Source organism: Lolium rigidum, chromosome 5 (genome assembly GCF_022539505.1).
Source record: "Lolium rigidum isolate FL_2022 chromosome 5, APGP_CSIRO_Lrig_0.1, whole genome shotgun sequence".
Taxonomy (NCBI): domain Eukaryota; kingdom Viridiplantae; phylum Streptophyta; class Magnoliopsida; order Poales; family Poaceae; genus Lolium; species Lolium rigidum.
Window position 1 is genome coordinate 271023379 of NC_061512.1, and position 14654 is coordinate 271038032.

Consider the following 14654-nt stretch of genomic DNA (forward strand, 5'->3'; position numbering starts at 1 on the left):
TGCTTCATTGTCGGATCTTGTGAGCTGCCTAACATGATCAAGATCATCTATCTGTAATGCTATATGTTGTGTTTGTTGGGATCCGATGGATAGAGAATACTATGTTATGTTGATTATCAATCTATTACCTATGTGTTGTTTATGATCTTGCATGCTCTCCGTTATTAGTAGAGGCTCCGGCCAAGTTTTTTCTCTTAACTCCAAGAGGGAGTATTTATGCTCGATAGTGGGTTCATGCCTCCATTAAATGCAGGACGATGACGAGAAAGTTCTAAGGTTGTGGATGTCTTGTTGCCACTAGGGATAAAACATTGATGCTATGTCCAAGGATGTAGTTATTGATTACATTACGCACCATACTTAATGCAATTGTCTATTGTTTGCAACTTAATACTGGAAGGGGTTCGGATGATAACCTGAAGGTGGACTTTTTAGGCATAGATGCATGCTGGATAGCGGGCTATGTACTTTGTCGTAATGCCCAATTAAATGTCACAATACTCATCATATCATGTATGTGCATGGTCATGCCCTCTCTATTTGTCAATTTCCCAACTGTAATTTGTTCACCCAACATGCTATTTATCTTATGGGAGAGACACCTCTAGTGAACTGTGGACCCCGGTCCATTCTTTTACATTGAATACAATCTACTTGCAATATTTGTTCTACTGTTTTCTGCAAACAATCATCATCCACACTATACATCTAATCCTTTGTTACAGCAAGCCGGTGAGATTGACAACCTCACTGTATCGTTGGGGCAAAGTACTTTGGTTGTGTTGTGCAGGTTCCACGTTGGCGCCAGAATCCCTGGTGTTGCGCCGCACTACATCCCGCCGCCATCAACCTTCGACGTGCTTCTTGGCTCCTACTGGTTCGATTAAACCTTGGTTTCTTTCTGAGGGAAAACTTGCTACTGTACGCATCACACCTTCCTCTTGGGGTTCCCAACGGACGTGTCGACTGCACGCATCAGTGCGCGATCCCCAAATAATCATGAAACATGCAAAATAGATGAAATAACATAAGTATCATCTCCAAATATGAAATATATCAATGAACAACAGCAAATTATGATATAAAATGGTGATGCAAAATGGACGTATCAATAATATCTACCAATGAAAGCATCTTTACATTTAGTCCATGAATCAATACTATTCTTAGGCAAAGATAGCAACCAATCTTTAGCTCTTCCTCTTAAGGAGAAAGGAAACAATTTTAATTTTATAATGTCACCATCTACATCCTTATACTTTTGCATTTCACAAAGTTCAACAAAATTATTAAGATGAGCAGCAGCATCATCAGAACTAACACCAGAAAATTGCTCTGTCGTAACAAGATTTAGTAAAGCAGGTTTAATTTCAAAAAATTCTGCTGTAGTAGCAGGTGGAGCAATAGGTGTGCATAGGAAATCATTATTATTTGTGCTAGTGAAGTCACACAACTTGGTATTTTCAGGAGTATTCATTTTAGCAGTAGTAAATAAAGCAAACTAAATAAAGTAAATGCAAGTAACTAATTTTTTTCTATTTTTTTATATAGAGAACAAGACAGTAAATAAAGTAAAGCTAGCAACTAATTTTTTTGTATTTTTGATATAGAAAACAAACAAAGCAGTAAATAAAATAAAGTAAAGCAATACAAAAACAAAGTAAAGAGATTGGATGTGGGAGACTCCCCTTACAGCGTGTCTTGATTTCCCCGGCAACGGCGCCAGAAATTTAGCTTGATACGCGTAAAGCACACGCCCGTTGGGAACCCCAAGTGGAAGGTGTGATGCGTACAGCAGCAAGTTTCCCTCAGTAAGAAACCAAGGTTTATCGAACCAGTAGGAGTCAAGGATCACGTGAAGGTCGTTGGTGACGGAGTGTAGTGCGGCGCAACACCGGGGATTCCGGCGCCAACGTGGAACCTGCACAACACAATCAAAGTACTTTGCCCCAACGTAACAGTGAGGTTGTCAATCTCACCGGCTTGCTGTAAACAAAGGATTAAATGTATAGTGTGGAAGATGATGTTTGTTTGTGAAGAACAGTAAAGAACAGAGTTTGCAGTAGATTGTATTTCAGATGTAAAGAATGGACCGGCGTCCACAGTTCACTAGTGGTGTCTCTTCGATAAGAAATAGCATGTTGGGTGAACAAATTACAGTTGGGTAATTGACAAATAAAGAAGGCATAACAATGCACATACATATATCATGATGACTACTATGAGATTTAATCAGGGAATTACGACAAAGTACATAGACCGCTATCCGAAGATGCATCTATACCTAAAAAGTCCACCTTCAAAGTTATCATCCGAACCCCTTCCAGTTTATCAAACAACGGACAATTCAAAAGGAAAAAAAAAGAAAAAGACAAAGGGATAGGTTGGTCTACTTGACCTCCGGCTTGGCAGTGCTAGCAGATGCAGCAGGTTTGTGCCCGAGGAAGGCGAGGATTTTCTTCGAGTGAGGGTTTGCAGCTTTCACTAAAGTATTCCATTTTTCCTTGTTTATCCCCTTGGGGTCGCCAACCTTCGCCCAGTCGACGTCTTGGCGGCTGTCAGCAACCAAGGCAATAGTTCCCTCGACTCCAACCTTCAAGTTCTCCTGCCGGTAGACCAAGGAAGGATCTTCTTCGCCTCGAAAGCGATGCACGAGCTCAGAGAAAATCTCAGGCTGTGTCTGCTTAGGAAAGAAGTGAGGGAATAGTCGCTTAAATGCAGCACGAGATTCCGAAATATTAGTGCGCACCAGGTCGCCGTGCAGTTCGAGGATGGAAAGAGTGTCGAGAAGACGATCCTCGGCACCTTCGTGTAAAGTAAAATCCTCACCCATCCTCCCTGCTGGAGCAAAGCAGAAGTTCATCAATATTCAGAGAAGCAAGATAAAACAGAGGCAGGCGAAGGAAGACATTTACTAACAAATCGTCGGCTCTGGGTCTCCAAATGATCAATGATGGCATTCTCACGCGCGCTCTGTTGAGAAATCTTGTCGCTCAGAGAATTTTCAGCTTTGTGGAGCCTTTGGCGAAGATCTTCAACAATAGCGTCATCTTGTTCACTTTTCTCGCGAGCCTTTTCGCTTTGCTCAAGCTTAATAGCGAGCTCGTCAGCGCGTTTCTCGGCTCGGTCGAGGTTCTCTGAAAATAGAGGCAAAAGGAAAAATTTCGTTGTCAGATACAAAATAGGTTTACCGAGAAAAATGGCTCACTCAAAACAAAGAGGGCATCACCTCTCAAATCTTCGGCTGCGTCACGAAACCCAATAAATTGGGAGCCAAGTTTGATGAGATGCTTCATCACAGGCTATAAGAAAGAGCGTCAGGAAAACAAGATCAGAGGAGGAAAAAATTCGGCAAACGATCAAAGATAGAATGGCATGGCAAAATAGCGAATCAAGAATAAAAAGACTTACATCGTCCAAAGAAGGAGTCGAGGAACTCCCCGCAACAATTGCATGGCTATCGCCATCCCCAATCATTGCTCTCTTCGGCGAGGGGGCTCGGGGGCTGGCTATAGGACTCGACGTTTCTACGTGTTGTTGAGGGGGAGGCGAAGATTCCTCGGCGGTACGGCGTTCTTCAGAGAGAACCAAGGTATGTGAGGTACTCGTTAGAGTCGTACCATGAACCTCGGGTTCCTCTTTTTCTTCCTCTTTGCCACTATCAACATAGAAAAATGAGTATGTCGACGGAAAAGAAGTTTGACAAAAAATAACAATAAAGAAGCTCACGAGCTAACGGAGCCCGCGTCATCGTAAGGGTTAAAGGTACCCTCTTCTTCGGGTGATGTTTCTTCGGAAGCTGGATCCGTGGGCTTGGAGGTGCCGGAATCTTCAACTTCATCCCTTTTCCTCTCACTCCTTGGAGAAACAGCGGAAGGAGTAGAGCGGCCTGATTCGGAAGGATCCGGTTCAGTTTCTTTTTCGGAGGAAGCCGCGGATTTGTGAGATCCCGTGACTCCACTCTCAGGACGAGAGGGTTCTTGCGAGTCATCAGTGACAACAGCTCGCTCGTCCACCTCTCCACCTTCAGGAAGGGGAGGAAGAGAAGATAGAACTTGGTGGTTCTGCAAGATGAAAAAGCAAGATCAATATGAATATCCAAAACAAATGAGGAAGCAGTCGAAAAGTAAAAGCACAACTTGAAGAAAAAGTTCCTTACTTCGGGAAGGGTGTGGTTGCCACTATACGGCTCCACGCGGCAGGAGATTGGAACATCATGTTTCTTGCTTAATGAGAAGAAACGTCGAATGAGCTTCTCCAAGTCTTTCACAGAGAGATCTTTGGATAGGCGATCAACGTCTTTCTCGCCAGCGTACATCCAAAGGGGGTTTTTGCGAGCCTGCAGAGGTTGCACCCTGATCCTAAGGAAATAAGCAGTGATTTGAACACCCGACAATTCTTCACCGCGGGTGTTCTGGAGCTCGTGGATGCGCTTCATCAGAGCATCCGTAGCTGTCCTTTGTTCGTCAGAAGCCTCGGCGTCCCAGGATCAGCGCCTGAGGATTTTTACGACACCATCAAAAGGAGCGATGTTGTATTCTTGGGAGTTGTTGTAGTCCTCCTCGACGTACAACCACCTCCTGCGCCACCCTTGGACGGAGTCGGGGAACTTGATGTCGAAGTAGTCAACTTCGGGACGGACACAGATGACCACGCCGCCCACATTGTAGGCGACGTTGCGGGAGCTGTTGCGCCGGAGATAGAAAATGCGTTTCCACAGGCCCCAATGAGGATGGGTCCCGAGAAAGCACTCGCACAAGGTGATAAAATCGAGATGTGGAGAATGGAGTTGGGGGTCAGCTGATGCAGCTGAATCCCGTAAACAAAGAGAAGTCCACGAAGAAACTCGTGGATGGGGGTGGAAAGGCTGCGGACGAGGTGATCGATGAAAGTTACCTGGTATCCAATCGGAGGATGCGGGAAGCTTTCGTCACCAGGGAAGATCAGCGAGCCCTCCTTCTTGACAGGCCAAGTTTCTTGAGGGTCTTCTGGTCCTGGTTGGAGATTTTGGATCTCTCCCATCCAGAGATCTCCGCATTCTCCATCGTTGTGTTGGTGCCTGGAGCGGTGTGCCTCAGCAGTTTGGTGCGCGGCGGCATAAAAGCGAGCTCTAGTGGAGAAAGGAGTTGATTGGAAGCGCGAACGTGAGGAGCTTGGGACGGCAATGGCGGAACTGGAGAGAGGAGAGAGAAGAACAACGCAACGAAGGGGGAGAATGAGGACGAAGGGGCAGTTTTATAGCGAGGAACCGATCCGTCGCACCGTTGGATGAAATGAAAATGAATCTTACGCCTTACACGTATCAACAAGGGTATAATCATCTTTTTGGTGAGAGGTTACAAGACAGAAATTACTGCGCGCGTGCCGGTAATTGCAGAGGACGTGTGTCCCCCACTTGTGCAACGTGTCAACCGTGCAGAACTTTGGACCTACACTTCAGAGACGTGACAGGAGTGATGGGATTCGTAGCATAGAAAACAAAAAATTCCTACCGCGAGAACGCAATCCAAGCCAAGATGCAATCTAGAAGACGGGAGCAACGAGGGGATGAACGAGACTAACCCTTGAAGATTTCCAAAGCCTACAAGAGGAGGCTCTCGTTGCTGCGGTAGACGATCACTTGCTGCATTCAAAAGCGCGTAGAAGATCTTGACGGTGCCACAATCGGGCAGCACCTCCGTACTCGGTCACACGTTCGGTGTTGATGAAGACGACGTCCTTCTCCCCGTTCCAGCGGGCAGCGGAAGTAGTAGATCCTCCTTGGAATCCCGACGGCACGACGGCGTGGTGGCGGTGTCGATGGAGATCTCCGGCGGAGCTTCGCTAAGCATATGCGGGAGAGGTGGTGGAGGAGAGGTAGCTAGGGTTTTGGGGAGAGGGGGCTTGGGCGCCGGCCCTCATAGGGGTGCGGCCAGGGTGGAGCCAAGAGTGGCCGGCCAGCCCCTCCCCTCCTCTCTTTATATAGGTGGAAGCCCCAAGGATTAGGTCAAGAGTCTCTGAATAAGACCCCAACATAAACCTTCCATATGACCAAACCTAGGGGGAGTGGGACTCCCCCCTTTCCTTGGTGGGGTGGCCGGCCACCATGGGGAGGAGTCCACTTGGGACTCCTCCTCCCTTAGGCTGGCCGGCCAAGGTGGGTGGAGTCCCTCTGGGACTCCACCTTCCATGCTGATTTCTTCCGGACTCTTCTAGAACCTTCCAGAAAAAATACCGGATCATTTTCAAACCTAGAAAATGACTTCCTATATATGAATCTTATTCTCCGGACCATTCCGGACCTCCTCGGATGTCCTGGATCCCATCCGAGACTCCGAACAAAACTTCGAACTCCATTCCACATTCCATATCTACTTAAACGACATCAAACCTTAAGTGTGTCACCCTACGGTTCGCGAACTATGTAGACATGGTTTGAGACTTCTCTCTGACTAATAACCAATAGCGGGATCTGGAGATCCATAATGGCTCCCACATATTCAACGATGACTTTAGTGATCGACTGAACCATTCACATACGATACCGATTCCCTTTGTCACGCGATATTTTACTTGTCCGAGGTTTGATCATCGGTATCTCTATACCTCGTTCAACCTCGTCTCCGACAAGTACTCTTTACTCGTACCGTGATATGTCATCTCTTATGAACCATTCATATGCTTGCAAGCTAATTAGACGACATTCCACCGAGAGGGCCCAGAGTATATCTATCCATCATCGGGATGGACAAATCCCACTGTTGATCCATATGCCTCAACTCATATTATCCGGATACTTAATCCCACCTTTATAACCACCCATTTACGCAGTGGCGTTTGATGTAATCAAAGTACCCTTCCGGTATAAGTGATTTACATGATCTCATGGTCGAAAGGACTAGGTAACTATGTATCGAAAGCTTATAGCAAATAACTTAATGACGTGATCTTATGCTACGCTTAATTGGGTGTGTCCATTACATCATTCACATAATGGCATAACCTTGTTATTAATAACATCCAATGTTCATGATCATGAAACTATGATCATCTATTAATCAACAAGCTAGTTATACAAGAGGCTTACTAGGGACTCCTTGTTGTTCACATAACACACATGTATCAATGTTTCGGTTAATACAATTATAGCATGGTACGTAAACATTATCATAAACTCAAAGATATATTATAATAACCATTTTATTATTGCCTCTTGGGCATATCTCCAACAAGGAGCCGTGGTTTTCAAGGAGGTGGTCGTGGCTATCGTCAGCAATGATATCATCATCTGAAGAAAAACATCGAGTGTTTCTATCAAATATAGCGACAGGGAAAACAACGAGTGAGCTAACCAGAAAAATATCGGGAGCTTATGATCAAATACAAAGCATTTGGTCATACGCTCGGGGGCTACTCTTATCAGAAATATGGTAGGAGGCAGCAAAAGAAAATATCGAGTTGATACAAAATAGAAAAAAATAAGCCTACAACCAAGTACAAGCACTTGCATGTAGCCTCGGGGGCTACCCCCATCGGGAGCGCTGGTCGCGCACCCGATAAAAATGAAAACGATGGGAAGCTGACAATATAGCGACAAGACATCAAAAAGGTGAGCCTACAACCAAGTATGAGCACTTGGCTGTAGCCTCGGGGGCTACTCCCATCGGGAGCACTGGTCCCGCACCCGATGAAATACGAGGAGTAACTTTATACATCTTCGAGTTAAAACATAACTCTTCATATACTCCCATCGGGAGGTCAAGATAGTAAGTCATCATGACTCGAATAAATATGACATTCCAACAGCCGAAAAAGGTACTCGACAATATATTCTCAGAGCGCGTCCGCCGCAAAAAAAAATCTCTGAATGCCGTAATATTTTACGAAGGAAACTCCCCGGGATCTGTCCTGTGTGGTGTGATATCGCACCCGAATGCGCTCTGCTACTTTTTCCCGTATCAGCAGATGTGAAGAAAAATCCTAACGGACGCGTTAGGTACTCGATAAAATATGACTGGAATTTGGATCATGGTAAGATCTTAAGCGGCACATATCGAATTACGCCAGTATACCGGGGTCGAGTCCAGGGACTCGGCCTTGAAGTAGGTTTTTGCCGGTTTTCCACAAGAGAAGTTAATTGGTACCTGATTCGTCAGATGAACCAGCCCCATTTACCAATATCACTGCACAATATATATAGAAATAATTTGGTAACCCGAAGAAGTTATGAATTGATTGTAATGATGGAGATTTTACTCTATTCTACGATTCAAGCAAAATCTCGGGGGCTACTGACATAGGCATCCCCAATGGGCCTACCGAATAAGGTACCCGGGGTTTACGGAAGGCCCACGACTCGAAGATTATAAAGCCCAGAAGCCCAGAAAAGCGTCGATATGAAAGATAGAGATATATTAGGAATAGAGACTTGTAACTATACAGGACGAACTCAAAGAGTTTCCCGATGTCTGTAACTTGTACATCACGAAACCCTCGGCTCTGCCTCCTATATAAGGGGGAGTCGAGGGAGAAAGAAAGGATCGATTCATTGTCAACACAACCCTAGTTTTTAGCAGCCGAGCACCTTTTCGGCTGAAAACTTCGAGATCTACTTCCTCTCTACTTTCGAAACCCTAGTCTACAACTTGTAGGCATTGACAAGCTAATACCTTGTCAGTTGGCATCTAGGATGTTGAGATATACATGCGTTTTATTTTAGATTTTTTTGATATTTGCAAATATGTTCAAAATGCATTTCAAAAAGGAAGCATATGCACATGGGAGCAAAAACGCCATGTCCCAAAGCTATACCACATTTTAGTCCCACATTGTAAGGAAAGAAAGTTGAGACTAACTTATAAGGAGAGATTTTGTACACGTGTAAAATGCTAGAATAACGCATTGCCTTGCACTATACCCACATAGCACATGCGCTCGCGTGACTATTTGTGACTTATCACTTTAGACTTGGAGGCATCGATGCGGCTAGCGATTCTAGCAAATAAAATTGATTTTTTGACACTTTAATATCTTTCATTTTTTTTCCGGAATACATACACGTAGCTAGCAGATATGTTTTTTTTCTGCCTAGTGAGAAGGTTTATTCTGGGTTTTCTCTTCAGTTAGCAAGTTGGAAGACTCAAAGTTGTTATCGCATTTATTTTTTTAGCTAATCTAGTGTTCGTGAAATGCACATTTTACAAAAAGTTATACAACCGAAACAACTATGATTCCGTTCAGAGGTATTTCTTATAAACATAATCATATATAAAACTAAATGTCAAAGGTAGACCACAAAAATATCTCCACATCGAAAGACTTTGTATTTCCTATGAAGATTGTGTTATGTAGATGAAATATGCCCTCATAATATAGAAGTAAATATGAACACCAAATATCATGCCCTCACAACTGTGCTACTTCCCATAATGTTTCGTACATATGTTGTCACTCAAGCTATTTAAAAAAAAACTTACAACGCTTAAATTACATCCTCTACCGAGGGTATCTTGATGACAACAAATATTCTTCTTCTAAACTATATTGTCTGCTTACCTCCTCCGTGTTTGTACCCTCGATCAATGCATAACTTGGTGCATTCATATCAAGTGCCAGAACCTTAACATGTGATGCCCGAAGGTTCTCTAGATTCATCTCCACATGCCTCATGGTCGGTCGGTGTTCTCCTTGCAGCCTCACACAGGCGGCTGCCAGCATGGCAACCTCTTCAACTTCTTTGCCCCCTTCATCCACGACCTGAGGATCCAACACATCGACCAGATCGCCTTTCATGAGCATGGAGGTGAAATGTGTAATGAGGTTGTCCTCCTCGGATGACCGGTATAGATATGGTTTCTTTCTGGTCAGCAACTCCATGAGAAAGACACCAAAGCTATAGACATCGCTATTTTCATTAAGAATCCCCGTGGAGCAGTATAAGGGATCTAGGTACCCCAGAGTTCCCTGGATAGCAGTTTCAACATCACCTGTTTCATCGCTTGGAATACCCCTAGAAGCTCCAAAGTCTGATACCTTTGCTGTCAGAGTGTCATCCAATAGAATGTTCTGGGACTTGATATCCCTATGGACTATAGGGAACGCGACGGCAGAGTGAAGGTACGCGAGAGCTCCCGCGGTTTCCGTTGCAATTCTTAGCCTAACCTTCCATGGCAATGATGTTGGTCCCTCCGCATGAAGATGATGATAAAGTGTTCCGTTGGAAATAAACTCATACACCAGTAGTGGCACCTCTGTTTCAAGGCAGCACCCGAAAAGCTTCACGACATTTCGATGGTTGATCTGCGATAGAATAGCTACTTCATTTATGAACTCATCGATTTCCCTTTGGACTGCGACTTTGGACTTCTTAATAGCCACGACATGCAGGTCCGGCATGATCCCTTTGTAGACCGTGCCGTGCCCTCCTTTTCCGATCTCACGAGCTTTGTCGAAACTATTTGTTGCCTTATCCAGCTCCCCCAAGGGTATGATCATTCTCTCAGCAATGTCAGCCTTTTGTGACACCAATTGCTGCAACAGATGCCCACGGTTTTGCTTGAAGAATTTCTGCCTCAGCATTTTTGCTCTACGATGCTTCAGCTTTCGAGTCACAAAGATAGCACCAAGTACCAGGAGTAGAAGGCCAGCGCCACTGCCAATTCCTATGCCAATACTTAAGCCTGGAAAATAAAATATGTTTCTTAGTTATCAGGAAGAACATGTGATGTAAATGGCCTAAAAATAGGATGAGGCATGTAAGTTGTAATAAGTAATATGATTTGTACACTGATGTTGTTTCATTTTCAGTGAAAACGGAGCGTGGTCATGTGGCCTGTGGCTCTAAAAAGGTAACCTCAAAATAAGTAAATCTTTAATGCAAAACGAAGCAATCAAATATGTCCTCCAAATTCATAATAAGTGTCGTGGTTTCAAACTATCGGAGGGAGTATTTCGTTTAGTTTCTCTTACCTGAACCTCGACTGAACCTCAAGCTGGTTCTTTGAAATCACTTGGGAGGAGAAACTTATGGTGGGGGGCATTGTGACGAACTTGTATCTCGGTTTCTTTTAATTGAAATAGGGGAGAGATCCATTTTTAGGGAAGAAAACAAAGAGAGCAGAGTAATCACCAATGCGCAACGTACTTGAATCGATGCAAATTCAACGGTGTTGTGCTCACCTAGGGAAGACTTGACGCAACCATTTTTGATGCGCGGGTCGCCACTGGTGCCGCGCGGACACCTGCAAAGGTACCCTCCGGCCGTGTTGGTGCACTTGCCGGAGCAGATGCCCGGCAACGCGCACTCGTCGACGTCTTTGCATCCACCGGCAAGGTAAGGGTTGCCCTGGTACCCGTCGTGGCACCGGCACACGTAACCGCTGCGGTAGTTGCCGGTGACGTTGAGGCAGGAGCTGAGGCTGCTGCGGCACGCGCTCCTCGCCGCGTCCTTGGGGCAGCCCGACGTCGCCACTCCCGGCATCACCACCGGGTTCGAATCCACCGCGAATTCGAGAACCACGGGGGCCGCCGGCCGGCGCGAGGGGGCGTACCCGGTCGAGTCGTTGAGTAGCGCGGCGGAGGTGGCGTCGAACCAGCCTCGCTCGGCGATGCGCACCGCGATGGGCAGCTTGTCGTCGTGCTCGTGGCTCGAGTCTAGGTACTTGAACTGCACGCCGTAGGAGGGGCGGCCGATGGGGATGGGCGTCTCGCAGCAGCCGATGCCGGAGCACGCGGCCGCGGCGCCGTCGCCTGGGGAGCTCGTGACGACGCCCGTCCACTTGTCGTTGATGGAGCAGAAGGAGGAGCAGCCGCTGATGACGTTGTTGCCGCCGCCGTCCCCGACCAGCGTGGCCTGCACGTTGCATCCCGTGACGACGAACTGGTTGTGCCTCTCGGACACCACGTACGGGCCGGCGCCGGCGCCGACCCACGTGCCGTTGCCGTCGACCGCCCCGTCGAAGGTGAGGTTGACCTGTCCCGCGCTGTCCACAACGCGCACCGTGGAGTTTGCCAGGGAGATCTCCACGACCTGGAGGGTGCCGCCGCCGCCGACGAGCAGCAGGCGCGTCCGGTCGCAGGTGAGGTTGAAGCCCGGCCAGTAGCACCCGTCGCCGATGCCGAACGGGTACGGCACGCTCACGTTGCCGCACCTGGTTGGGCAGTTCGGCGGCGGTCCTGCTCCTGCGCCTTGTACGGGCTGAGCAGCAGCCGCCGAGCAGAGCAGCAGCAGCGACACCATCAGGGGCAGCAGCTGCCGCCGAGCCCCCGCCGGAATAATCATCATATGTCGCGGGGATAGATATGGCTAGTCTGCGATCACCATCTTATCCATCATCCATCCATCATAGTCTTATCCCATGAACCCATCCATGACTGATGATTGTCTCTCGAGTCCGTTATAAAGATTGATCAACTTGTACAGTCGTACTAGAGTAGATGCATAACCTTACCTAATGAGAGAAGACATGATATCAAGTTGTAGTAGACAACTCGCACCGTACGGTGACAGTGTGTACATGCTCGCTTGCTTGACCAACCAAACGCGCGCATGCATCGTTGACTGTGTCCTGGAGTAGGCTGGGTGCATGCATCTGGCGTGGGCTTGCGAGTTTAACTAGCTTTTGCATATTAGAATATTGTGATGATAGATACATAAAGCTAGGTTTATCTAGCTACAATTGAACACATTTTAAGTACATCTTCAACAAATGATGTATAATAGGGAGGTAATGTAAAACCTATATTTTAGAGGCAAAAGAATTTTCTCCAACAGATGCCCTATCCTATTTTAGTGATGTACTCCATCTGTCCATAAATAGGTGTCTAAGACTTGAATTAATCTGAATGTATCTACACACTAAATAGCGTCTAGATACATCCAAATTTAGAAAAATCTTAAATATCTATTTAAAGAGAGAGGTAGTATATAAATTCTTTAGAGCGGTGTATATTTAGGCTAAATACCCTATATTTATGTCACCTGGATATATAAACCTATTGATGATACATAAAGGCGTACATAAAGCTAGACTTCTCGACAATGGAACACACTTTAAGTAAAGTGTGGTAAATGTATAAAAATTTGGCTAACGAACAACTCTATTGAAAATGATTATAATGTGCTTCCTCGATGCATAGATACATTCAAATTTGAAAAACATAACAGAATTGGGACAAATCTCATTTTTTTAATGGACAGAGATAGTAATAGCATATAGAAAGAGGACCGATGTTGCGAGTTAGATAGCGTAATTCATGGCCACTCTCCGTTTGCAGGAAGAAGTCGCGCGCGCGTGCCTTCATTTACATATTTTCCTGATGATGATACGATACAGCTAGCCTTGTAACATCATGTACTCCTACATTACATTTGCTTTCGTGAAGATTACCCACGTGCTTGCTTGGTCAGATATGAACGCGCGGCTACATATCCAAGCAGAGGAGCTGAACCACTTGCCGGCTGCTAGGCAGCAGGTAGCCGCTGGCAACTCTCCATCATGGTCTCTTCCCACCCGCTGTAGCTTGTGCAAGGCCGGTTCCCAAGGACCAACGGGCCCCATGTCCCAACTAGCTTAGAGCATCTTTCCTCGTCCTCCCATTTAGCGTTCAGTAAAGCCGTTTTGCCGACCTATTGGAGGATGTTGATATAGAGGATAGTATGGGGGAGGTGTTTTCTCCAGCTGAGCCACCGAAACATTCACCCCAAACGACCTTTCAGCCCACAAATTTGAATTTAACGGTTCATGCCCCCTCACGGTGACTCTAGATCATTACAAAATGAGGCAAGTTCATCGATCATATTCGCCCAAATCGTCCATATTTCAATGTTTTGGCGTAGAAAAAACATGCATATTCGGCTGCATATCGGCGGAACTCAATTGTCGGCCGCCTCAGGCCCTCCTCCGCCGTAGCAGACATCGTCGTTGGTGTAGAGCTCGTTGCCGCGGTTGGTGGTGCAAAGATCAGGGCGCGTTGCTCGTCGTACCACGCCCACGTTTGGGCGTCCATGGATCAGGTATCTTGCATCAGAAGCGCCATGTCCTTCTCCCATTTCACCGCGCCGACATTGCCCGTGATGAGGGCGATCTCGATGCCTTGCTTCTCCATCATATTATACCACCTCGCGTCGTTCTTCTGTTCCCTCGTCGCCGCGGCAGCCGCCTTATTCGCCTCTCTCGCCACGGTGTCGGCGACGCACTTCTCGATGGAAGCTTGAAGCCGTTCCGCGGCCAGTGCATTGGCCCGTGCCTCCTTTTCCACCTTGTTCCTAATGGTACGCCCTTCAGAGGCTGACCATGCCGACTTAGTTGGATCGATGAAGATCTCCTCAATAGTAGAGAAAAGGCTATATGGGCAAGTTTATTGGCAGCGGACTCCCTTAAGCGCACGGGACTGCTATCTGTTGTCGTGTGCCCAAATAGGGCTTGCGACCAGTATAGCCATACTACCAACATGCCCGGGCCAGGGCCACACGACTACTATGTGGGTCCTAGCTGCGCCTGGACTGAGAACTTATCCGCATCGTGCCGCGCCCGGGGCACGCAGCTAGTATGTCCTGATCGGCCACGTGTCAAGGGCAACGCACGCTGCCATTAGTTTTGGACCGGTGGGGCGCCAAATAGTGGCAGCGTAGGAGTGTAAGACACACTTATTATTTGGACTTAAGCAAATTTCAG

The 14654-nt window shown here is 46.6% G+C and overlaps 1 protein-coding gene across 1 annotated transcript; it reads right to left on the reverse strand.

Annotated features, from left to right (window-relative positions):
- Positions 1-9399: 9399 nt before the first annotated feature.
- On the reverse strand, positions 9400-12217 carry LOC124657694 (wall-associated receptor kinase 3-like). The gene is made up of 2 exons (XM_047196208.1): positions 11158-12217; positions 9400-10658 (listed from the first exon to the last, which is right to left on the reverse strand). The coding sequence occupies exons 1-2, from the start codon at positions 12215-12217 to the stop codon at positions 9475-9477; spliced, it is 2244 nt and encodes a 747-aa protein (XP_047052164.1). The 3' UTR covers positions 9400-9474.
- Positions 12218-14654: the final 2437 nt, after the last annotated feature.

What these genes read in the sequence shown, in the direction of transcription:
- LOC124657694 (XM_047196208.1), bottom strand. Translation starts at nt 12,217, where the DNA reads ATGGTGTCGCTGCTGCTGCTCTGCTCGGCGGCTGCTGCTCAGCCCGTA. An exon ending in TTGCGTCAAGTCTTCCCTAG is followed by an intron (nt 10,659 to 11,157) that starts GTGAGCACAACA and finishes TTTATTTTCCAG; the next exon opens with GCTTAAGTATTGGCATAGGA.